Source organism: Plasmodium brasilianum, chromosome 11 (assembly GCF_023973825.1).
Source record: "Plasmodium brasilianum strain Bolivian I chromosome 11, whole genome shotgun sequence".
Taxonomy (NCBI): Eukaryota; Apicomplexa; class Aconoidasida; order Haemosporida; family Plasmodiidae; genus Plasmodium; species Plasmodium brasilianum.
Window position 1 is genome coordinate 2137817 of NC_090124.1, and position 27315 is coordinate 2165131.

Sequence of the window (27315 nt, forward strand, 5' to 3'; positions counted from 1 at the left end):
CTAAGACAACTCACGGTTGTACTTATTAACGGTCTGTCGTAATATATTCATAAATTTTACATCAGTTTTATAGTCATACGTTTTTTTCAAAGCTTCCTGCGGTGCAGTATCCAATGGATTTTCTTCCACTTGCTCATACTCGTCTTCTTTTTTTTTATCATCAGGCCATGGTATAACAACTCCTGACTTTTTTGATATGCGAATTATTTGATTATCATCTGTATATCTAATACATACTTTTGTATTTGTTTTTAAAAAGCTATCAATTAACTGAACATTAGAGTAATGAATTTTTTTTTCAATATAAACAAATTTATTGTCAATAAAAAGTTTTCTTAAATTACATCCTTTTACTTTCACCATATTTCTAAATCTATCACAGCATAACACTTCTCCAATTTTTCCTTTATCTTTTCCAGATATTACTTTTACTTCATCCCCTGTTTTTATCTTCCATAGTTTAATAATATTTCGCGGCTTAATTATTTTATGATTTCTCACCTGAACAGTTAATAAAAAAAAGTTACTCACCTTGCTCGGCAATACATGATTGCTAATTTTACTCGTAAAAAGGGAACAAATCATTTTTTCCAAAATCTTAACAAGCTTTTACTTCATCATTCCATGGGTAACTTCAAAAAGGGAAAGGAAAGGATAAAAAAAAAAAAAAAAAAAGAAAAAAAAAAGAAGTTAACAGGATGGCTTAAGCTCAAAATGGGTCAGAGGATGTACCTGTATACATATGAATATGTATATACATGTATATGTTCATTAACTACACACTTTGCGTAAAAATAAATTTATAATACAAGCAAATTGTAGAAGAAACTTATTATACCTTGTGGGGATATACATTTTTGTAAACTACCTCAATGTACACCTTTAAGATCCGATCCGAGTGAATGGCTAGGCAATATATTTTTACAATTCATTCTTTTTAAAAAAAAAGAAAAAACCATGACAATATGAATGTATATGAGAATGTGAAGTGATTTAAGTGCGTTTGTGCATGTGAATGGGACTCTGAATGTCAATGTAAATGTAAATGTGAACGTAAATGTAAACGTAAATGTAAACGTAAATGTAAACGTAAATGTAAATGTTTATTAAAAAAAATATATAGAGAGAGTACTGCAAAACGACTGTTTAAGATTTCCCATTTCCCATCGACCAGCCAAAAAAAAAGGTAAAAAAAAAAGAAAAATTAAACCATACAAAAAAAAAATTATAATATAATAAAGAAAAAAATAGCGAAAAAATATTAAGTAGCAAAAACATAACCAAATGTAGCAAAAACTGAACGAAGTGTAGCAAAAACATAACCAAATGTAGCAAAAACTGAACGAAGTGTAGCAAAAACATAACCAAATGTAGCAAAAACTGAACGAAGTGTAGCAAAAACATAACAAAATACAGCAAAAAAAAAAAAAAAAAGAAGAAAATATATAATGAAAAAAAACCACGATGCGTTAAAGAAAGAACAAGAAAGAGCTGTCCAAACAAACGCAGTATACCCCCCCTCCCGTGCATAACTGCAAACATTGCCTGAACCAATAATATATTTTTTATTTTATAGAAAGCATAATATATCTATCATGTGTTGAAGTGGTAAATTTATACATCACTATTTTACAAAAGGACGGTTTGATCGAAATTTTGGAGAATGGACAAATTGAAAAACCTACTTTTTGTCAAAAATGGAAATTTTTCCGTAAGTTTGAATCAGCCGAAGGGCATAGAACAAATGAGATAGGAAACATACATGTATATGCGTGTGGGTTTTTTGTGTATATATTTTCTCGTTTTCGCTTTTATGAATTTGTTTGAACAGAACTGCCCAGTAATGATCATATGTCTGCCTTTTCTCTTCATTTAAGAACGCACAAATAAAGCTATTAGCTTTTACTTCTTTAAGCATGCTGATATTAATGGTAACGGGAGATGGCATACAAACCCCCTTGGGTTACGTCAAACATGTTAAGAAAGAAATGGAAAAAGAAAAGGAGGCCAACGAATCACTTGAAAAGAGATTATTAAAAGAACTGGGATATACCACGTAATTTTTTTTTTTTTTTTTTTTTTTGAAAAATCATAAAATATCATAATTAATTAAAATCTATATGGAAATGTAAAAAGACGTTGGACAAAATTTTGTTACGTTTGTGTGTGTCCATTCGTTTTGCGTTTTTATTTTTTATATTTTTTTTTTTTTTTTCTCTTGCCATTTCCGAAGTTATCACGAATGGAAGAGGGCAGGCATTTTACCACCAGATGATAAACGAAACGAATAGGAAATATAATCTTAGTTTTACCTCAGCAGTTACTATGTTGAGTGCTGTCATGTATTTCTCTCTAAAAATTACTGATATATTATAATTCTTCAGAGGGGTTTTCAACCAGTTACTGTTCATCTTGTAAAAAAATTTTTTTTTTTCAAAACTTGTTACTTATATGTAGGGGAAGGATACACTATACATACTACATTTTATAACATCATATATTATATCAATAGGTGAAAATAAGGACAAAACAGAATGGACATGTATATAACTCCGAATTAAAGCAGCATACATGGAGATGCATGTATCACACGTTAAACACCACACACCGCACAGTATACCATTTTGCATTACCATTAATATAAAAATTTTTAACACAAAGAAAAAGAAAAACGAGTGCACAGCATAGGGGAATTATATTGCGCATTTTACTGTTTCCGTTCATTAATCTCATTTTCATATCGTATGACATTTTACTTTTTTCTCTTTGCGTGCACAGTTTGCATTTGCAAGTGTATCCCGTCGTTGTTGAATAAACGAGCGAACCATTTTTTACACGTCATTATTTATGCAACTTTGTACATATCCGCTTTTTTACTGTGCCATATTCATGCAGCTTTCTATATACCCGCTTTTTTATGTAGCCATATTTATGCGCCTTTGAACATACTCGCTTTTTTACGTTGTCATTAGTTATGTGTACTTCTACATACCCACTTTTTTCGTTTATACTCATATTATATCTATTTAAACAAATTTTTCTTAAAATATCTTTAAGCTTGTTCGCATGATTACATGCACTGATATACAACTTCGAAATAATACAACAATATTCCTAAATTTTTGCAATTGTTGAGAATTTAGAAGAATCTTTTCTTTTTTTTTTCACTCGCATATATAAGTGGACGTATTATTTAAAAATACAGAGTAAAAAAAAAAAAAGAAAAAGAAAAAAAAAATTGCCCAATAGAAGAAATAATAAAACTCTCTATATTTCACTCCTTTTTTTGGTTTTTATGTATTATATTTTGGGCTAATGAAGAGAGAAACAATTTTCTTTTTACGATACTTTTGCAGTTGTATGTATATGTATGTATAAATATGTATATGCATGTATAAATATGTATATGTATGTATAAATATGTATATGCATGTATAAATATGTATGTTTATGTGTATGTATGTGTATGCATATGTATATATTGCTATAAACTGATGAGAATGTATTACGTTATTCCCCTTTTTACCTATTTTTTTTTTTTTTTTCTTTTTTGACATACGGAAAAAGTGCACGTTTTACATAATTCTAAAATGAAAGGCACACAAATGACAAAATGATTGAATGTAAGATGGTACCTTTTTTTTTACTTTTTTAAAATGTTCATGAAAAAGAGAAAAGTGTTTATAGATAATATTTATGTAAATCTATACAACATAAAGCAATGTACTAATTTTTCCACTTCTACCATTTTTAATTTAAAAAAAAATAAGCCACTGAACATTGACCATGCAAATAGAATTGGCCAAGGAAAGGGGGGAAAAGCAGTGAAAGCAGTGAAAGCGGCAACAGGAGCAGAAGAGGCAGCAGAGGCATCGACAGGGGGGGGAAGATGCAGACGGAATGAACTACGCCAAAAGTACGGTAAGTTCGAGGAGAATAAGAGAGTAACAAAACTATGCCAAGAATTAGATCAGAATATTAAAAAAATGGAATACAATCATTACGAAAGGAATTTAACCTATGGTTTGTCGATAGCAGAAAATTCTATTGAGTTATCTCAGTTAATAAATAGAATTAGTAAAAATATATTATTTGTAAATAGTAATCATGTAAGATCAATATATGTAAAACTCATTGACAAAATTTTAAAAATATATGACAACATTCCAATTAGAAGTGTAAGTTTAATTTTAAATAGTATGCTTAAGCTAAATTATTATCATCGTGAATTTATCTTTTTGTTTTTTAAAAATATAAAACGAGTAATTAATCGGAGTAATTACATCGATCTGTGTATCTTATACCATTTTTATGTAAACTCGTTTGATAAAATACATCCCTTTAATATTCCAAATGATCAAGTGTTAAATTCCTTTTTAACAAAAATATCGCATACCACTTCGTCTTTACAAATTCATGGCATATCCTGTATACTAAGATGTAACAAGAAGATAGTGAAGAGGATGTTAAGTTCTTTTACAAAAAACAACAGGGAATCGCGGGATTATTTGATGAAGGACTTAGAAGATAACACAGTGGATGTGAGTAGCGTCTACTTGTGGGTAAAGAAATCAGGGAGGGAACCAGATGAGGGAAAAGAGGAAGATGAAAAGGAATTGGACGAAGCGGAGGACGATGATAACGATGCATCAAATTATACCCATAACGATGAAGTCAGAGGGGGGAAAGGGGGAAACAACTGGAAACATAAAAAAATTTCTGCGTTAAATTTACGGCTTATCGAAAGAATAAATGTTTCTTTAAGAGATAATTTTTATTTAAAATTATCATATGCGAACATTCAACAGCTTTGTAATATGCTAGAAGACTTTGAATTTTTTAACTTAGTTGACAACAATTGCTATTATGATGTTTTGAATATATTGAAGAGGGTTCAAAACTTAGATAAATTTAAAAATTTAGATTATATAAACATATTGAATATTATAAAAAGTCGAAATATAAAATATAATGATGCCCTTTCATTCTCTCATTTTTCTTTTCTTTTTGAAGCAATAAAAGACAAAAATGTTGAAGATTTTTCCTCTAACGATTTAGCTGAACTAATGAAGATATTATATTATTTTAAAAAAATGTACCATCTCAAATTTTGCCTGAACAAGTTAGAATATTCTTTGCACAAAAAGAACCTTAGTGAAGTATCCTCCGTTTCGACTCTGATATATCTCCTTTACGAATATTCCATCATAGGGAAGAGTAGCGATGTGATGGGTTCGCTGCAGAGGAGGTTGTTTGACACGATAATGAGCCGTGAATGCAGTGGAAGTAGCAATGGTAGTGATAACACCGGATGTAGCGACTTGAACGATGGGGGATCCACCTCCTATAATGATATTCCCATAAACGAGCGCATTCTTTTGGTAAAATCAATCGAAGGATTAATCGATAAGGGCACTATAAATTTAGAGTACTTAAGAAAAAGGGAGTTCTATATAAGTAATTGCAATGAAAACCCTTTCAAAGAGTCAAATGTTGAGAGATACATCCATTACATATTATACAAAATTTTAGTTTTAGGAAGGGTAAAATATAACGACTTTTCCATTTTTTTGTATTTGTTAAAATATGCGCTCTTGTTTTCCCTTCATTTTACCATTAAAGATGTTGTACTACTTTTGAAGGGTCTACACCTTTGTTCTTACTTCATTACTAAGGATAATTATTTCATTTTTGAAAAAGCGTTAAATTATTTTAGCATTTTTTTAATGCCGCAATACCATTCACATTACAAGAGAAACAAGTCTAACGCTGTGAAGAATGACTTAATGAAATATGCTATAAATGAATGTAAAGATAATTTTTTTAAATATGAACCTCCAAGAAATGTGCATTGTTTGAATCATATTAGTAGTGTGTACAGACAAATGGAGGATATAATTCAGGTGTATTGCGCATATTTACATAATGAGGAAGATGGTAGGTATCAGGAAAAAGAAGTTGATTTGATAGATGAGGTGAGTGATAATAATATTTTAAAGAAGAACAGTACATATTATAACGATCAAGATAAATATAACAGTATTATGAATTATAGTTTCATCAAAATTTGTATTGTTGACTGCTGTAATATATTATATTATTTTCGAAAATTGAATTATGTAAACCATGATGTAATTAATGTTATCTTAAAAAATGTGTATGGAAATATAAATTTTTTAAAAAATAAACATATCCTTAAAATGATAAGTGGATTTAGCATAATAAAAAATATTGATGAGTATTTCTCTTCTTTTAATTCTATTTTTAAGAAAATATTATTTCAATTTTTTTTGTCCCATAAGGAGAGTGACGAAAATAATACAGTAAAAGTAGACGAGACTATCAAGCTATTTTACTTAGTTAGTAAATTACGTATAGATAAAGAGTCAATAAATTACTATATTAGAAAGTATATTTTGATTTATTTGGAAAACTTGTTAGAAAAAAATGAATTAACTGTAAACAACCTTCAGCTATTGTTTGGGGGGTTTAAGTATATGTATCCTTATCGATATATAGGTTTGATAGAGTACTCTTTGAAACGAATTCATCAGATGGTGTATGATGAGAGGAGTGGCAGTTACAATAGGGGTGATGATAATGTTAGGGGAGACAATTTAGAGAGTCATATGAATTGTTCCAAACGTTATATTGTGGGGGGAAATACCAAAAGGAGGAAGACAAAATGTGCGTTTTCTATTTCCTTTTTAAAAATATATTTCTCATCATTGCCAATTTTAGTAAACCCATCTTTGAACATCTACTCTAATGTGAATAAGTTGTACATAAATATTAGCCATAAACTGTTTGAACAGTTGTCCTATGAACTTACAGAAGCAGATGAAGCATTCAAAAAAGATATTATCCATGCAGTTATAGACTTTGTGAATTTGTCGTTTCCATTTATTCCTTTTTTTGAAAAATACACAAATTTAATCCTATATATACTTGACGTGAATGAAATTTTATCGAAGGATCAACTTTGCATGTTTTTGCTAAATTTAAAATTTTTTTCGAAAAAATTCTTAACAAGTCAGAATTTTACAACTTCTGATCTGAGTAAACACAATGAGCTAAAAAAAAAAATAGATGATCTTTTAAAAACGTTTTCCAGCAATAACGAAGATGCTGTATTATGTTGGAAGAACATGTATCCTGAGGAAGAGAATGTGCAGCGTATAATATGTGGGAACAATGATAGACTATCCTACGACTTCTCTTTCAACAAAAGGAAAATCGTTCTTTTTGATACGGAGAATGACAATGAAAAGGAAATAATTTCGAGGGAGTACAACTACATTGATTTGAACGATTTATATAAAACGAAAAAGGACGACACTAAAAGGAGAAAAACTGTGTGTGATGCGGATAAAGATCAAAACGAAGATATCAATATAGATATGAATGAATGTAGCGCGAAGAAGAGGCAAAATTACAAAAGCGACAGAAATGCATTAAACGAGTTTGAAATAATTTTGAAAAAATATGCCTACTGCCAAAATAATGAAAAAGATAAATTAAATATTTCAAAAAATTTTAAAGTATTCTTATTTGATATTAAATATGTTGATTTAAAAAAAAAAATTATATTTGAATTTTTAGATCAACAGTGTTATTTTAAAGAACCAGATAATTCATCAATAGAACTGTTACCTTTAATATATTTGCGATTATTATTTTTAAAAAAATTAAATTTTCATATACTTCTTATGCCTTTTTATGAGTGGAATAACTGTCATGGAAGGCTAGAAAAAGTTAAGGCTATTTTTCAAAAGTTATTAAACATAACCAACGACGCTGATAATTATTTATATCAAACTGATAAGGCGCACATCTTTTCGTCTGTCGGTCGCTACGAGTAGATAACTCTACCAGCGGCCATATTGTATGTTCTTATGTTAGTCATACCACATTTGCTACGCGTTACAATAGGAATATTCAATAGGAATTGTTAACTGCAAATTCGGACGATATTTTAAATAATTTCATACAAATATTATCATATTTTTATCGCTCATGTGTAAATTTTTACGTAATTTTAAATTTATTCTCGTTTGTTTTTATTGTTTACACATACATTTATGTTGTTGATTTTACTCCATTTTACGCACTTTTGCTGTTTCTTTTTTTCTTTTTTTTTGTAATGGCAAAAAGAAATATTACTAATTATTATGTTTTTTTCTGCATCTTTTAAATTTTGAAATATTTAGATACAAGTTCGACAAAAAAATAGAAAAAAAAAAAATACATACGTACGTACGTATATATATATATGTAAATATATATTTATTTACATGTTACACATATTTGAGACTTCAAAATTTTGTAGTACCTATCGTTCTTAATTTTTTTACTTTGGCACTTCTATAAACTTTTAATTTGTTTTCTTTAATTTTATATAATTTACTGCTTTTCTTTAAGGACATTTTCTTTTTTTTTTTTTTTTATTACTGCTTTTATATTATGACCATGTTCATAAATGTTATTTGCACTTTTATTTTTTTTTTTTGTTTTTTATTATATCTAACATTTACTTGCCTAGTTACCGTGTAACCATTTAAGAATTTAATGTTTCAATAATAAGCTTTAAGAAAAAAAAAAAAAAAAAAATAAAGTAAAATAAAATAAAATTACATATCTAATTTTTTTAGCATTTTTTAAAGTTTATAACTGCATTTTATAGACCTTAACATATGTATATATATATATATATGTATATGCCTTTATGTGAGTAGTGGTCCTAGTATTGCATAAAATTTGAGCTGTATACGTATTTGTATCAATGTATGTATACATGTACGTAAATATAAGTAACGATCAACGCTTTAATGAAAATAATTTTAATCTTAACATTTTTCCTTTTTTTCGAAAGATACTACTTTTTGAATATTCAAAAGAGGAAAACTTATTATTTCCTGAACAACAAAAATAATTTTAGGAAAAAAGAAAAACATGTTTGCAAGAGTTTAAAATGTAAATTAGAAGGCATAGAATATAAAGTTCACAATTTGGACAATTCAACTGATTTTTACAAAAATGTATTAGGTTTCAAAATTTTAGAAAAAGGAAATAATTTCGCTAAAATTTTTTTAGGAGTTAATGAAGCCTATATAAAAATAATACAAAAAGATGAAGAGAACATGACCATAGGGGAGGTATTGTGAAAGAATGTGATAAATATTGCTTAAAAAAAAGAAAAATAAAAAAATAATAAATAAATGAATGAATAAATAAAATAATATTTACCTGATATAATTATGGTACAATGATATGCATATGGAGATTAATAAATGAGCCTACACACACACAACAAAAGAAGCAAATACATTAACCTATAAATATACATATTTGTATAAAATGTTGGTGTATATTGTAATTCATTTATTAAATTTTCTCTAACGTTTTAATTGAATTTCTTTTACCTTTATGACAGCATTCTTTCCTTGGTTTGGGAATACATTTAAAAGAATTTGATATAGATAAAACAAAAACTTACAAAGGAAATGTGGAGGAGGAAATTGAAAAAAGACCTATCACAGCTTGTATATTGCCAGATGAAGATGTAAAAGGAGGAAAAATAAGAAAATACTTATACAATAATTGTAAATTGCAAATATTTGAAGTGTAAGCATTTGAAGTGTTCAACATTTTAAATATAAAAATTCAAAAATTTAATTATGTTATATTAGGCACAAGTCAGGAGGTTTTGGACCAACTGTTTCATAACTGACCCAGACGGTTATGGTATAGAAGTAGTGTTGCAAGATGATGGAAGCAAGCTTAATAGGGTATTACATATATAAGGAGAATAGACAATTTTTTTTTTTTTTTTTTTATAATTCTTAATGTTATATATCGTGTGTGATATGCTCAATTTTCTGCTAAAATTTTCGTGCATGCACCTATACAAGTGTCAATTTTTTCTTTACATTATATGTTTATAGATTAGACTGTTTACAACATCAACAAAAGATTCTCAGAAGTTTTATTCCGATATATTGGGCATGGATGTAAGGAAAAAAAAAAAAAAAAAAAAAAAAAGTAGTAGCAGTTGAAGTAACAGTTACTGTTACACGTACATTCACACGTACCATTATAGTTAGGATGCCCGTTTTTGCTACAATTTTCTGAACAAGTAATGCTAAATTATTTTTTTTTTTTTCTGACTTGTACATGTTTTATTTCGAATTTGTAGCTGGTTAAAATACAGAGTCATTTAGAAGAAATTTCATACCCCTGGAATATTTATGGAGGTATGAGTTATTTTTATTCCTCAAAAAAAAATTTATCCTTACTACAATTAGCATATGCATATGATGAGGATAAGGTAAAGAATGCTGCCTAGAGTTACATTATTTTACTTAAAATTTTGCTTGTATAGGACGAACTATTTTTTCTTGTGTGTTTAGAAGTTTTTGTGTATTGTATTTTTGATCGTACATTAGGGGCATTTTTTTTAATTTATTTTGTTGCACAGCCGATTTGTTATTTTTCTATATGGCGATTTTTCCATTTTTCCACTATTTCATTTTTCTCCTTTTCTTTTTTGGTATTTCCCTCGAAGCTGCACATGGGGAATTCCCTGGGAAATATAATTTTAAGTTTCGATGATTTAAATGCAGTTGAAAAAAGGCTACGAGAAAATAACATCGAAATAGTAAAGTGCCAAAATGGCATGTTAGTGAAAGACACGGACGGATATGATGTTTACTTGAAGGGGAATAAATGAGAAAAATTTGCATGAACATATAAGAATTTTTAAAAAAGTAGTAATAACAATTATGAACAATTTTTGAAGTTAAGATTATATATACGCAAAATATAACTTTATTATAGTAAGAAGTTAAGAACGTTAATGCTGTTACCAATTGGGGAATAATTACGGATTGTCAAAAATAATGTTTATAAAACGATCATTAAAAGTGAGATATAACAAAATAAAAAAGGGGGAGATAAATAATGGTAAAAAGTTACATTAACGGACAGAAAAAGAAAAAGAAAAAAAAGGAAAATAAATAAATAAAATAAATAAATCAATCAATAACTAACTAAATAAATATATAAATAAATAAATGAAATAAATAAATCGATCAATAACTAACTAAATAAATGAAATAAATAAATCGATCAATAACTAAATAAATATATAAATAAATCAATAAATAAATCAATAAAATAAATAAAAAAAAATAAATTATAAAATTGTAATAAAAATGGCTAGCCGCAAACTAGCTAAAAAAGAAATTAAAAAAAAAAAAAAAAAGTTGAACGTTTTAAATATACTGACTATATGGAGCATATTGAACTTATTGAAGAAATTAATACACAATAATTAACAGAATATAACCACGGAACAGTGTAATTCGCTTTAATCAAATTAAGGCGTATTTTTTGCGTAACGGAATGCACACAATGTGCATGTTTTGTATTCCCATGTAACGGGAATTTATGGAAACGTGTAGCAAGATTAGCTATTCTCTCTTGCGTCTATTTTTTACGTCATCTTTTGTTTTTTTTTTATGACAAAATGTACACAAAGTTTGTAAATTGTCAAAAGAGGCTTCCCCTCCTCCTTTAAAAACAGGTAAGATATGATCTACATGCCAAATGTAACCATCTGTTGGTTTTTGAAGTATGTTTTTTAAATGCTCAATGTTTTCAATAAATAAAGGATACATTTTAATAAAATAATCTATTTTTTCTTTAACTGAAAAATATTTTTTGTTTTTAATTTGCTTAATTAAATTTTGACAATCCAGCCTACAGATATTGCAAACACCTTTATCTCTTTCATATATTAACCTTCTTATGCTACATGAACTTTTTTTTAAAAAATATAATTTTCTGCAATTTCCTGCACAAAATAAATCATTTTCATTACATATAATAATTTTTTTGATATTCGAATTTTTTTTTAATTTAATACTATTTAATTCGTTTTTAAATTTTTCGACAATTTCTGTGTTCGAATTTTCGTTTAAATAATGAAGAATATCGTTCTCCTCGAGTATACCATTTTTTGTGAAATGCAAATAATTTTTACAGTACAAACATTTCAAGCTATTGGTTTCTTCATCATATTCTTGATAATAGAAGACTTGAAATTTCCCTTTAAAACTGTTTTCAAGATATGCTTTTACATATATATTGTCTTTTGAAGTAGTGTTTTTTATATATCTTTGAAATTTTAAGCATTTATTTATATTTTGATTTGCTCTTAAATATTTAAGTAGAGATATATTAATATCACATTTTTTCTTTTCAATTAATTTTTTTTCATTCATATTTAATTTGTTGTAATTTTGAAGAAATTCCTTTGCGTATTTTTTTACACTCTTTCCATTTTTTTCATTATCTTTAAAATTATTCAGATCTTCGATAGGAAAGTTTGTTTTTTTGTTTTTATTATATGTGTGTATTCTGTTCGTAAGTGTGTTTATTTCGAACAAGTACCTTCTTTTCTTTTTGTTCTTTTTGTTGTAGTCCTCACACTTTGCAGTTTCATCATCTGAGGATATTTCGACTTTTACAATTTCGCATTCATTTTCTGCTTGGAATGTTTTGCTCTCCTTGCTGTTTCTCATTGACCTCTTATAATCATTATTATCATTACCATCGCCATTGTCACCATCAACATTGGGAGCATTACAGCTAGTATATTTTCTAACCAGGTTTAGCTCATCTCTATTTGTGCCAACCCCCCTATTCTCGTTAATTATAGGAAGCATATCGTTAGAAAAATTTTCATAAAAGAGATCTTTACTGCTAAAATTTGTTCCATCAATTATGGAGCGAGTGCTATGAGAACAAAGGGTAAACCTCTTCCATGTTTTATGATCGCTACCTAATCCATTTTTCAATAAAAAATAAAAAATGTATGTATTTAATTTTTGATTTTTTCTAAATAACCTACTTTCACATTGTTGAAGATGAAAAAAGTTCACTGGCAATTCTACGAAAAAACATAAATTGCAAAAACTGAAATCTAATCCATGACTAACGGAGCATATAGTAAAGATGCCATAGTAGCAGTTGTCGTTATTTTGAAAGTAGCTAATTTTTTCTAGTTTCTCTTTTTCGGTTAAACACCCATTTAATACAACATAATCTATGTTTATTTTTTCTTTTTCCTTTTTCTTTTTAATTATTTTAAGTACTTCTTCTTCTATACATTTGCACACAACAAGGTGATAACAAAAAATAATTTTTTTTTTCCCAGGAAATAGTTTTTCAATATATTCCACTGCGTTTACAACTTTGGACAATCCTTCCTCTTCTTTTTTCGATTTGATATCAACACGAAACATTTCGTTGAGTACTTGTCTATTCCTTTTTCCCATCAATATATCATTTTTGTAGTGTTGAGATATTTCCCCATTTTCGAACTGTTCATCATTTTTTTCTTTTTTTGGATCATATTCTTTGTCGGTTATCTTATTATATACGATAAAACTCTGATTATCATTTCTATAATCTTTTATCGATTTTTCCCATATATCATTTGGCAAGTATATGAAAAATCTTTTCAAATGTGGGAAATTATTTTTAAAAATATTTGAAATGTTTCTTCTTATAATTACTGTTTTTTTTAAAAACAAGTTGAATTCCCAAGATCTTAAATTCTCTTCATATATTTTTTCTCCCCTATAAAAATATTTTTTACAGAATTCTTCTCCAAACACATATTTATTTTTGCAAAATATTTTATTATTATTAATCAAGTATTTAATTTGATGAAATATATTTATTGGTCTGTTAATTGATGGTGTTCCGCTCAAGAATATAACTTTGCTCGTACTTTTTATTTTTCTTTTCATCATTTTAGCGAACTGGCTCTGTTTTCCATAGTGTACTGTTCTTATATAGTGGCTCTCATCGACGATGAGCAGCTTAAACTTGATAGTCCTTAGCAGGTTGTACAACTTTTTAAAAATGTTGAAGGAGACGATGACAACTCTGGCAGGTAGGCAAGAAAAAGTGAGGGGAAAATGTAATTCAAAATATAGACCAAAATGTAGGAAACAATAAAGACTAAAATAGGGGCCAAAATGTAGGGAAAAATAAAGACTAAAATAGGGGCCAAAATGTAGGGAAAAATAAAGACTAAAATAGGGGCCAAAATGTAGGAAAAAATAAAGACTAAAATATGGGCCAAAATGTAGACCAAAATGTTGACCTAACTATTGGCCAAAATGTAGGACAAAATACAGAGAAAAACAAAATGAACAAGTTATCTTTCAAATATCTTTTCATTTGGCGGGAGAAGCACAATGTGTGTGTAAACATGAGCATTTTATTATTTGTTTTGTTTTATTTTTTCTAGCTTCTTGTAAATCTCATTATTAACATAGTTATCTACTGTCATAATGTCCACTACTATGGTCCCTTTTCCACTTACTTGTAATTCTCAATCAGCTTCGGAAAGTCGTTAGAACTCGATATGACCAAAATTTTGGAGGTGTCAAAGAAGTTAATAAATTTTTCTATTTCGGACAGCCAATTAATTTTTAAAGAAGATGGAGCAACAATTAAGGTGGGGTATAAATTAAAAAAATAAAAAATAGCAATAGACTGTAAAGTTTTTCCTAGTCCCATTTCATCGGCAATTAAAATTCTTCCATTTTTTTTCTTAAAAAAATAAATGGTTTCTAATTGGTAAGGTGCAATAACATTTTGTATTCTAATAGGTAATTTTTTTTTTATTTGCTCTAGGCAAATTTTTTTAATTTCTTTTGAAATATTTTTTTTTATTTTTCTTTTTTTTTTAGCATAATAGTGTTTCAGTATTTCTATTTTCAATTCTGCTCTATTGAAAATGTAAGAATTATTATATAATTCTTCCGCATTATATAAATTGGTTATTACTTTCTCCTCTTCATGTAGTTGATCTTCCTCCTTTGTTCGTAGCAAATTTTTGTCCTCGATATCCGTTACCCTCAAATGTTTTTCCCTTCTATGTAGTGCGTTCTGCTTTCTCGTAATTTCGTTTAACTGGAATCTGTATTTTCCATACGTCTGTGCAATAACATCTATGTATTTATTTTTTAAGAAAAAATTATGCATACTACGTTTGTTACAGGAATAATTATTACACTTGTTGCTACAATTGATACTATACATGTTACTACACTTTTTGTAGGCATGTCGGAAAAAATAGAATACGGTATGAGGAATCTCATAAATATAGCAGTAATGAAATAATTTATAAATGAAATAATGTAATAATAACTGATAGGAGCATAGATTGAATACACATCCCGATAGATAATTATTATTGTTAACATTCATTCTTTTGAATGTTTCTCTCTTTTTATTATCCCTAGATAGATGGAAGGGAAATATACCACTATCTATATAGTCTTTTCTGGGTTTCCAGGTCAATGGTAAATATTGTACTTCATCAAAGAAGTCGTTTTTTAAATAAGCACCAACATATCTCTTAATTGCATTTTTATACAACTTCATGGAATATTTCTTTTTAGATTCGATAAAATCTTTAAATTTTGTGTTATATAAGAAAAGCATGTATTCATTTGGCTTTTTTCTCTTTATATAATTGTACTTCCTAAGGAGAGAGGCGTAACTAACCGTATTAAAAGAGTAGTTGTAAAAATTGCAAGAATGGGAAGTACCGAGACGATATATATTTTCTCTTTTCCGATAAGGAGAAAAAATAAATTGATTAAAGTAACTGTTGTTCAGATCAAAATTGTTATTCATTTTATAAATATACTTAATAATATTTCTGTATTTAATTTTATTCCTTTTAATTTTTCTTAAATCTGTAATTACTTCTTTAATTATTTCGCTAATAATTTTATTGAAAATACTTCCATATTTTATGTTCCCAAAAAAATGTATACGATATGAATCCTTATTTTCTATTTCAAAACATATCCTCTTTTTATTTTTGAAAATTTTTTTGTCTCTTTCATTAAATAAGAATTTATCTATATTCCCTCTGGACACTCTCTTATTGCACTCTTTACATGTGAAGAAATATCCATATTTTCCCTTACTCACGCTAGTTAAACCGTTGCACAAGGTACATCTTATATGTTGACATAACTCCTTATTCGTTAGCTTTGTCTTTTTCATTAAGTCATCAAATCGAAGTTTTGCTGATATAATTTTTTGAAATTTATGCTGTAGATCTTTTTTATTTATCTTCACTGTGTTCGGGTCCTTCGGAATTTTGACTCCTTCTTCAGGGGTATTCCTCCTTTCCTTTTCTTTAAATGTAGTGATATCTCTCACTGTTGTTTCCTCTACACTACTTCGTACTATCTCACCCCCTTTGAATTTGACAAATAACTTGGCAGAGTTTTCTAAACAAATGCCTTCTGCTTCAGCATACTTTGTTTCAAGATGAGTATTTTCCTTCTTCAGCTCTAATGGGCCAAAAGAATGTAAGTCATTTTGCTCCTTCTTCTGTTTCTTGTTCAAGTGATTAGATACCTTGTCCTTTATTTCCCCTCCCCTCCTTTTTATTATCTTTTCATGTTTGTGTAAGATCGTGGTATTGTATACACTCGTGCTTATAGGAATATTATAGCTCAAATGATTACTAGCTGTTTTTTTCTCTTTTATGTTTTTCCTGTGTTTTTTGAAGAAATACTTACTTCTCATATTTCACATGTACGGACAAAAATTCCCTTAACTGGGGGTGATACCAATTTTTGCACTTAAAAATCTGGCAAAAAAGGTGCAGTCATAACACACGCACATATGTCCATATATATACATACATACGTATAAATGTACGTAAGTAAAAGTTTATATTGCACATACAAGTAAAAATATATTATTGTATATAAGTATATATATATACATATATATATATATATATATATATATATATATATTTTTATTTTATTTTTTTCCTTTTTTCTTTGCATATTTCTAGTCATTATTTTCAAACGTGCAATTTAGTGTAACAACTTAACAATTATACCATTTTTTCCATTTTATTTGACCCAAGGTGATAAAAAAAAAAAAAAAAAAAAAAAAGGGCAAGATTTCGTTCCATACGTGAATCCACGGATATGTGTACATACGTTGATAATCATTCACATAACTGCACATACCTTCTCACATATTCACTCACTATATGCGACATAATATCTGCGCACTTTGTATGTTGAAGGATTGTTCAGCACAGAAAAGTTTTGAGCTCATTTACATTAAAAAAAATACAATTATATCTTTTGGTTTTGTTTAATTAGTTTATGTTCATAAAGAAAAACGTTTATACTATACATACATAATGTTATCTGAACTATAATGAAACACGCATAATGTACATACATATGTATTATTATATTGTGTATATATATGTACGTAATATGTATATAATCTACAAGTACTTATATATGTATGGTTTAAAAGGGATGAATGGGCGGGAGCAAAATGTAATATACACACATTAAATAAGGTTAAATTTAGCAAAAATCAAATGTAAGAAATTAAATTTGAAAAAAATGTGCGACGTTACAATTGAAAAAAATGCGCGAAGTTAAAATTAAAAAAAATGCGCAAAGTTAAAAAAGAAAAAAATGTAAGCTAAATTTAAAAAAAAAAAAAAAAAAAAAGACTGTTAAACGAGGCACCTCTTTTTTCCACCATTTACTACACTTTTTTCTTCTTTTTTGGATTACTGTTCGAATTATTTTTGTTGCTTATTTTAATAAACTCATTTGCAAAATGATTTAGTTTTTTCTTATCTTCAATACTGTGTTGAAGGAACGCATAAATTTCTTCTGCTTTCTGCGTAAATAAATGGAAAAAAAAAAAAATTTTTTTTGGTACATAATTACGAGGAGAGTACGAAAAACGGCATACAGAAAAGTAATTTATCTCACAAATATATATATATATATATATATATGTATACATGTGCTTGTATGTTGGCGTGAGTATATTCAACTGCATTCAATGCACATGAGACTCCGAAAATTTACCTTGAAATTTTTTAAAAAGTTTAACAGCGAATCATCTAGGGGCAATTTGCACGAATTCGTCAACTGTTTCAAATCTAACACAAGAAAGTAAAAAATAGAAAGATGTAAAAAATAATATAAAGAAAAAAAAAAAAATCAAAAATATGCGAAAAAAAAGGGACACAATATATGCTCGGAAAAAAAAGAAAAAAAAAAAAAAACACACACACACAGACACACATACATAGGAAGAAGCAAACGCAAATGTAAAAATATTATGGATGTTAAAAAGAAGATAGTATATATTATGTACCCGTTAATTCCTGCCCGGATGAGTTTGTTTTCTTCTTATTATTCTCAACTGTAAATGGGGGAAAGAACGTATACTGTTTATTATAACATATTTACATGGTAATAATAAGAGGTACTAATGGCAAATACACAATAACGAAATGAACATACGTTATGCATGCAATGCATATTTTTTCTTTTTTTTTTTTCTTTTTTTTTTTTTCTTTTTTTTTTTTCTAGCTTCTTATTTTGTTTTTATTTTTTTGCTACCTTTGTTGGTTGTAGAATTTGTAAGAGGAGGAAACTTCTTGTCCTCCTCACTAAGTTTCGTATCTACACTTTCATTTTTCCATTTCTTTTTTTCATTACTTTTTTTATTATTTAAATCTGCACTACTAATGGTGTTATTATTATTTCTGGTACCAATTCCAACAACACAATTCTTAACAGTATTCGTACAATCCGCGGTTAGATGAGCACAAATGATATTACTACTACTATAGTTATTACTACTACCAGCGTTATTGTTACTGTTTGAACCAGTATTGGTATTGGCTTTACTTAGCGAATTCTTATTCGCCGTCTTAGCTTTATTTAGTTTAGCCCCCGTCGTTAAGTGTGGAAAGTCTACGTAATCTGTATTTTTTTCGCTTTTACTGTAATAAACATCCCACCCTGTTTTTCTACCATTAAGGGTATTACTTCCATTGTTATTACTACCATTATTACTTCCAATATAATTATTAATCGCATTGCTATTGTTATTACTACTACTACTACTACTACTATTCGCCAATTTCTTTTTTGTGTTTTCCATTTTAATTTTCATGTTTACACTCTTTTCTTCGCCTTTCATGATATCCACCAATTTGTCAATTTTTCTTTCCTCAGTTATACTCCACTTCATCTTCTCCATTGTTTTTTTGGCCCCGTTGTTCGAAGTACCATTAGCACTATTAGAGGCAGTGTTAGTTGTACTGTTAGCACCTTCACTTTTATTACCACTGCCAAATGTACTGTTAAGGTTACCTTTATTCGTGGTATCATTTTTGCCCCTCTCACTTTTTGCATTTTCTTTATTCTTTTTTTCCTCATATTTTATCGTACCTTCTATTTTCTTAACTCCCCCCCTTTTGCTTTTCCTTTCAGTGTGTTCGTCTCCCTCTTCCAACCCTTCTTCTACTACTTCTACTGTTTTTCCTTCTGTCAATGATTGCTCCACAGACGATTCGTTGTTAATTTTGTTAATTTCACCATCTTTCTTTTTTTTTTTGTTTTTATTTTTCTTTTCATTTTCCTTTCCTACATCTATGCTTTTATTACCTTTTTCCGAATTTTCACTTTTTCTTTTTTTTATCGCTTCCTCAATTTCATCCCTCTTTTCTTTCTCCTTTTCTTTCTCTTTCTCCTTTTCTTTCTCTTTCTCCTTTTCTTTCTCCTTCTCCTTTTCTTTCTCCTTCTCCTTTTCTTTCTCCTTCTCCTTTTCTTTCTCGTTATCATTACTCAATTTTTTGTTATCTCTCTTACCTTTTTTGTCTTTTTTGGATGAAGCGATCGATTTGCCTTTCTCCAGTATTTGTTCTTCTACATTTTCTTGTTCCTTTTCATTACAAACAGTGGACAAGCTTTCATTTTTTTTTATCTCTTCTTCGGTCCGTTCTGCATGGGCTTTATTATATTTTTCAACATTCAACTTGTAGCTTATTTGTTTAGCAACAGAAGAATCATAAATAGGATTGCTATCCGAATGATATGCACTCACAAGATTGTCATTATTCATTAAACAACTGCTTGTTAAGTCATTGCTTGGAAGACCATTACTCGTCATACCGCTACTTGCAATACCGCTACTTGCAATACCACTACTTGGAAGACTGCTACTTACCATATTACTATTAACCAAATTGATGCTCATCTGCATGGCCTTTTGCTTTTCTACTTCGATTTCGCTTTTTATTACCTTGTTCATATCATTGCAATAAATATTTCTGTTATTTCTATCGTTCTCTGTTGCAGTTTCATTTGCGTAATTACTCATTTCGTTCTCTTTTTTATCTAAAAATTCGTTAGAAAGATAGTTGTGCTTTTCATTTATTAAGATGTCATTACTATTAATAATTTTACTATTACTGTTTGTCAGGCACTTGATAAGGTTTGTACTATTATTGCTAACTTCATTCTCGCTCAAAAAATTGCTCGTGGAAATGATAGAATCTCTAATATGATTGCTGTCGTTTAATGTTGTACTTTCTACATTGTTCATAGTAGTTGCAGTTGCAGTTATTGCAGTTGTTGTAGTTGCAGTTGTTGTGGTTGCAGTTGTTGTGGTTGCAGTTGTGGCTGCTGTAGCTGTGGTGTTAGCAAGTGTGTTGTTATTAATATTTAATATATCCTTCAAATTATTTGTTAATCTTGCTGATTTCATTTGATAGTTAGTAACATCTATATAGTCGTTTCTATCTACATGCATTAGGTTACCACTGCTGCAACTACTGCTACTATTACGTTCATTGTTCAAAATTATTCTCTTCTGTTGTTCTGCCTCAATTAGTTTATTTAACTCTTCTATACGTTTTCTTCTTTCTTCAATTATTTCTACATCATTTTCATGCATTATCAATGTTTTTAATTGTGCTTTCTTTTCAATTAAAAAATTAATGTATTCTCTGTTATGCATAACATTACACTTTCTGCTGGCATGGTCATACGAACCGACATTACAAAATTGGTTGTTCGAGCAGCTGTCAATGCTGCTATTGTTCATACCGCTATTCATAACAGTGTTAACTTGAATCTTCTTGACACTACTGTTGCTATCTACATTTCTATTTTTTTCTAATAAAATAAAATCCTTTTCACGACCTGCTGACCTTGTTTCTTCACATCTGTTGAGTACATGCTTGTACTCTGTGCTGTAAAAATCATAATCATTATCTGTGCTGACCTTATAAGAATGTTTTTTCCTCATATAAGTTAACGGAAGAACAAATGGGAAAGTACCTGCTGGAAACATTTCATTGAATTTAATCCATTGCATATTTTCACTAAATCGGATTGGTAAGTCATGTGGGAAATAATTCAAAGTCCACCAATAAAACATCAGTTCTGATGAAAAAGGGCCTTGAACAATACCAGATGGATCTTTGTATTGCCATATATCACCCGATATCTTATTTATGCTATTCATTGTTTGAATGTTCTTGGTTACTTCGTCGCTGCAGATATGTGAATGAACGAATCCACTATTGTTTCTAGTACTGTCAACTACACCATTAATGCCAACTGCGCTACTACTTGCAATGCCATGGATCATATTTAGGTCCTTATTACACATATAGTGGCTATTTGTGTTACTCCGACTGTTCATACTAATGGAGTGTTCGTTACTCTGCTCAGCCATGTCTATCTTACTGTCGTACATTTTATTTTTATCATCATCTGGTTTTTGAAATATCTTCCTTGTTATGTTACTATTTCTTTCATTCAGGTTATTCGTATCACTTCTATAGTCTATTATACCATCCACTGTCATCCTATTTTTCACAATAACCGTCGAAGGGTTATACTTTGAGTTTGCCCCTTTGACGATATTTGCTCCTACTAATGCACCAACATTGGCACTACTTGCTGAGTTAATCATTTTTTTTTCTTCTAAAACTGTAGAAGTGGGACACACTAGTGATTCGTTGTTGCCATTTGTAGTATTTGGCAAGGTGTTAATCTCTAACATGGGTTTGCATCTGTTCAACAACGCATTTTGCTTAACTGTGTTCGGGTTGACATTGACATTCGCGTTGGTATTCGTGTGTACATTCACGTTTGCATTCGCTCTGGCATTCACATTAGCATGATCCCCTGAGTTGTTACTATTCTTGAAAAAGTTGAGCCATCTACCCATGCTTAGAATGGAACCCCTACAATTCCTTTCTCCTACGGCGGCTACATCAATTCCTGCCTTGCCATTCCCGTTCATGTGATTACGTACGTTTTTTACGTTCGTATCCTTTCTATTTCTTTCTGCATCATCATGTGATGGGTTTAATTCGTGTCCACTTACGTTATTGTAATATGATGATGCCATATAGATTCCGTTCCTGTTGTTTACATGCACAGCGTTATATTTCTTTCCACTGAAGTCCATATCAATTACTTTCTCGTTTGGATGAATTTCATCCTTGTTCTCACTATAAATAATGTTACTGTGTATATTATTATTATCACTATTACTTCTATTGTTACTATTATTGCTATTACTGCTATTATTGCTATTATTGCTATTATTGCTATTATTATTTCTATTGTTACTGTTAGTAGTTAATGCAACACTGTCATCCTGCACAGCTGTTTCCAACGCATCCGCAAGTTTTGCATTACTTAAGATCAAACGCTTCAATAGTTCATTTCTATCACTCTCACTCAGTCTGTTAAGGAAATTTTCGTCCACATTATTAATTTTATCTGGAATATTTTTAAAATTAAAACTGCTTTTTTCAATATTTTTCAAAATTTCTTTATCTATTATTATATCTTTATTAGTATCAAGAAGTATATTTTTATTGATATGCTTCCGTGTTATATCAGTGTTCGATGTACTACTTCGTTTGTTAAGACTAGCATTTGCATAAACATTACCACCTGGGTTTTCATTTATCTTCATCGTAAGGTTTCCTTTGGTAGTAAGATCTATATTTATATTATTCGTACTATTCACACTGTTCATATTATTTACGTTGGACAAAAAATAATTGTAATTATTTCCCAACAAATGATCGTTCATATTATTCTGACAGTTAGACATTTGCACAAAATTTCTGTTTCTGTTCTGGTTTATGTACATGTTCAGGAAAGTATTATCAGCAACATTCTTTGGATTCAACGAATCTCCGTCAAACGCACTGTTGTTATGCATGCTCAAGTTGAACGCACTATTGTTAACGTTGCTATTAGCGATGCTATTAACATTGCCAGTAATGCTGGAGTTATACGTGGGTATTATTTTACTGCTCATACCCTCTATGCACATACTCTTTTTTTTTATCTTCTGTAACAAACTTTCTTGAGGCACGTTGCCAATTCTACTGTTAATATCATCGATGTATTTATTATGCCCTTTGAATGAATCATGTTTAAGGTTTCTATTTGCCATAATATAATTTTCATTTAGATTACCTTTATCCGCAAAGTAGTTATTTGGTATGCTGTTTTTATGTTTGTCAAGGTTGTAGTTGTTCTTATTCGTATGTTTTCCAGTGCCAATACTGCTATGATTATTCCTATTTAAGTTTATTCCGTCGGCACTCCCTCCATCATTGTTACAGTGTAATTGATTTGTATCTGTGCATTTTCGTTCATCCATTTTCCGTTCATCCTGTAAATTAGTTTGATCAGTATTATATAATTTATTAAAAAGTATTTCCTTTTTTTCGTTAAAATTAATATTATTATTTATATTATTTATATTATTTATATTATTCATATTATTCATATTATTCATATTATTTATATTATTCATATTATTCATATTATTCATATTATTCATATTATTTATATTATTCATATTATTTATATTATTTATATTATTTATATTATTCATATTATTCATATTATTTATATTATTTATATTATTCATATTATTTACAATATTCATATTATTTACATTATTTACATTATTTATATTATTATTAATGGTGTTAATGTTATTATTTTCGAGCATAAGATCATTTAGATGAATTTTATTATTACAGTTAATTTCATACATTTTATCGGAATTATTTTCATATATTATATTAGAAATACGTTCATATATATTATTAGAATTGTTATCATTAGTTGTTTTATCGTTACTTGTTTCCCTAGGATTATTATTAATATTTTCCATGGTAGATTTTATTTTTCTACTATGACCTCCTCCTTCAGCTACAGTTACTTCTTCGGTGTCTATTTCGTTTTCCTTCTCTTTATCCTTATCGTTTTTTTCGTTTTTTTCGTTTTTGTCGTTTTTGTCGTTTTTGTCTATTTTTTCGCTTTTCTCATTTTTCTCATTTTTTTTTTTTTTTTTTTTTTTTTTTTTACTTTTTTCTGCGTTCAGTTTGTTCTTTGCACCATTTGCTGCTTTCTCCTTATTGCTGATAATTTCTTCGTCGTTATTTTTGGCCTCAAGTGCATAGGCTGCATCACTCACATGATCCTCCGTAGATGAACAAACTTTGGACATACTTTTCTTTTCACTGGACTTTAAACTGTTATTAAGGGATACATTAGCATTGTTATCTCCTGCTTTTTTATTTTTCTGCTGCAGTGGAGCACCACTATTACACCTACTATTGTTATTACTATTGTTGTTATTACCATTAAGGTTGTTTCCCTTCTCTTTACTACCGCAGTCCACATCATTCTTCAGTGCACCACCCTTATCATTATTTCTTAATTTGTTTATGCTATCACCCACGATAGTTTCTTTGTTGTTGTCATTGTTGTTGTTTTCTCCTTTTGTGTACATTTTATCTAACGCAATTTTGTTGTTTCTATCAAACTGTTCACTCATCTTGTGCCACATTATATCATCAGTTACTTTCTTGTTTTCACCTATAGATATTTTTTTTCTAAGAGCACTCCAATCATCCTCGATAAAATTTTTTTCATTTTTCAAATTTCGTTTTTCATTTAATTTAAGATTTTTGTTCGTATTAAAATAAACGTTATTTGAAAAATGACTGATAACACCCTTTTGCATTTCATGTGTGTTCAACATAATATTATTTTTTGCATCTTTTCTATTAACACTATTTAATAATAAAGGATCAGCATGGTCATTTGTATTATTGTTTCTATGTATATCATCGTTTGCATACCCTTTCACATCAAAGGTGCTACTACTATTTCCTGCATTGTTCATTGCACTCATATTATTCATTCCATTCATATTGTTCATCATGCTGCTACCATTTTTCCCTATGCACTGTTGTTGACTGTAATTGTATAGACTCCCCTCATTTATACTAATTTGCGCATTTATATGCGCTTTGTTCGGACCATTACTACTTTTATTGGTAAACATGCTTGGGTACTCATGCCGACTTCCCCTCTTCATTTTTTCCTCTGTCATTAGATGGTTTTCAGTAGTATTATTATCGATGTTATGGCCGCTGTTATGGCCACTGTTATGGCCACTGTTATGGCCACTGTTGTTGACCTTCTTAAATTTTTTTAACTTCCACTCTTCCACATTTAGTACGTTGTTATTACTACCACTGCTAACGTTCATATTGTTCCCATTGTTTCCGCCATTTCCCGTATTGTAACTATATACATCATTTGCCTTTTTGATGGTGCTACTATTTCCCTTATTAAAATAAACAGGGGAGTTATTAGTATAATTTAAATTCTTATTCGTCGCATTTGTATAATTTATCATATTAAAATTATCTACTCCTCTTCTTATATTATCACTCTTGGAACCTACTCCATCGTTAGTGTCCACAGGAAGGTGTTCCATAGAATGTATCATGGAGTTTCCACCACTATTATTTGTGTAATTATTTTCATTTTTGTTAACATAATGATAATCATTAATAAAACTTTCTCTTTTCAAGTGCATCCCATTTCTGTCCTTAATGTAACTACTATTTCTGGATGATACTCGCATTATATCGTTGTTGTAATTGTCGTTTTCATCATTCATAACAGTTGGCGATGGTATTTTCATTTCAATATTAAAATTTTTGTTATAGCTTTTATTTCCTCGTTGCTTCATCTCGTTTTTACTAATGCCACTACCTCCTATAATACCGCTAAGATTATTGCTAAGGTTATTGCTAAGGTTATTGCCAACGTTATTGCCAACATTACTGCCAACATTACTGCCAACATTATTGCCAACATTACTACCAACATAATCGCTCATTTTGTTATGATTTCCCTTTGAGAACCTCCAGGACGATGCGCCCTTATCACCCTCCCTCCATATGAACTTTTTATTATTACCACTAGGGTTATTGTTACCGCTAACATTGCCATTGTTATTATTACTATGGTCCATGTGAAAGCTGTTTTTCCTTGCAAAGCTTGCTCTGTTACTGTTACTGCTATTGTTTTCATATATGTTGTTATTACTGTAATTGTTGTTAATGATAATATTGCAACCGCTAACATTGTCATTGTTAACATTTGCACCGCCAACATTTCCATTCCCATTAGTACTATCTAAGGTACCAGCATGTGGATCAAAAAATTTATTATATTTCCCATTTTTTAAAAAATAATTACTTCTCTTATTATTCATATTACTTGACGGATTATTCGATTCTACCCGTTCTTCGAAATTATTTTTGTTCATATTATTTTCCCAATTAAAGAAATCATTTCTACTTCTGTTTCGATCTCTTTCATTATCATTTTGATGCAAACCTACGCCTCCCTCTGCTACTTCTCCTGTTGCTGATGTTCCTCCTCTTTTATCCTCATACTCTTTCTCGTATTTATATTCCTGCATATCATCATAATTATCACCACTGTCATTAATACCATCCTCTTCTTCCTCAATACCATCTTCTGTTATTCTTTTATTTTTTGATAAATCTTGAAAAATAAATTTATTGATGCATACGGGTATATCATGATCATCTCCAAACCCTCTTTTATTTAATATAAGCTCAATATATACATATAAAAATTCATTTTTTGTATATATTAAAATATTCCCATCATCTTTTTTCCCTTTGTTAGAAAATTTATCAATCATATCTTCCGCAAAATTGTTATTCTCTTCCATAGTGCAAAACTTGAAGATTTAAAAAAATTTTTTTTTTTAATTTGACTTAAAAATTTGAAAGGATGGGAAGTAGAACAACCACAATAGACGTACGCTATATGTATGTGTATCTACCTTCCTCCCCCTCTATATAAACATACATACATATATATACGTATGTATATATTATATGTATGTATATGTATAATCCTTCTTATTTTGTTATCTCCTTAGATATGCGTATACATATGTGTTATGCATGTACATATACACATAAATACTTCTGGAGTGTAAAACGTTCGCGTAACTTAAAATTATTCAATATTCATAAAAAAT

General features: G+C 29.0%; 5 protein-coding genes across 5 annotated transcripts; 2 read left to right on the forward strand and 3 right to left on the reverse strand.

Moving 5' to 3' along the window:
- On the reverse strand, window positions 1–585 carry MKS88_003916 (50S ribosomal protein L24; the record flags this gene model as incomplete). Its single annotated transcript, XM_067217051.1, has 1 exon — window positions 1–585. The coding sequence occupies one exon, from the start codon at window positions 583–585 to the stop codon at window positions 1–3; it is 585 nt and encodes a 194-aa protein (XP_067072724.1).
- Window positions 586–1448: 863 nt separating this feature from the next.
- On the forward strand, window positions 1449–2291 carry MKS88_003917 (uncharacterized protein; the record flags this gene model as incomplete). Its single annotated transcript, XM_067217052.1, has 4 exons — window positions 1449–1508; window positions 1639–1764; window positions 1878–2056; window positions 2234–2291. The coding sequence occupies 4 exons, from the start codon at window positions 1449–1451 to the stop codon at window positions 2289–2291; spliced, it is 423 nt and encodes a 140-aa protein (XP_067072725.1).
- Window positions 2292–3656: 1365 nt separating this feature from the next.
- On the forward strand, window positions 3657–10729 carry MKS88_003918 (glyoxalase I-like protein GILP; the record flags this gene model as incomplete). Its single annotated transcript, XM_067217053.1, has 7 exons — window positions 3657–7858; window positions 8873–9155; window positions 9434–9562; window positions 9690–9788; window positions 9945–10010; window positions 10196–10327; window positions 10565–10729. 7 exons carry the CDS (start codon window positions 3657–3659, stop codon window positions 10727–10729), a joined length of 5076 nt encoding a protein of 1691 aa, XP_067072726.1.
- Window positions 10730–11471: 742 nt separating this feature from the next.
- On the reverse strand, window positions 11472–16629 carry MKS88_003919 (DNA helicase; the record flags this gene model as incomplete). Its single annotated transcript, XM_067217054.1, has 2 exons — window positions 11472–13956; window positions 14399–16629. The coding sequence occupies 2 exons, from the start codon at window positions 16627–16629 to the stop codon at window positions 11472–11474; spliced, it is 4716 nt and encodes a 1571-aa protein (XP_067072727.1).
- Window positions 16630–17628: 999 nt separating this feature from the next.
- Window positions 17629–27000, reverse strand: MKS88_003920 (GYF domain-containing protein; the record flags this gene model as incomplete). The annotated part of the gene is made up of 4 exons (XM_067217055.1): window positions 17629–17766; window positions 17961–18034; window positions 18253–18300; window positions 18501–27000. 4 exons carry the CDS (start codon window positions 26998–27000, stop codon window positions 17629–17631), a joined length of 8760 nt encoding a protein of 2919 aa, XP_067072728.1.
- Window positions 27001–27315: the final 315 nt, after the last annotated feature.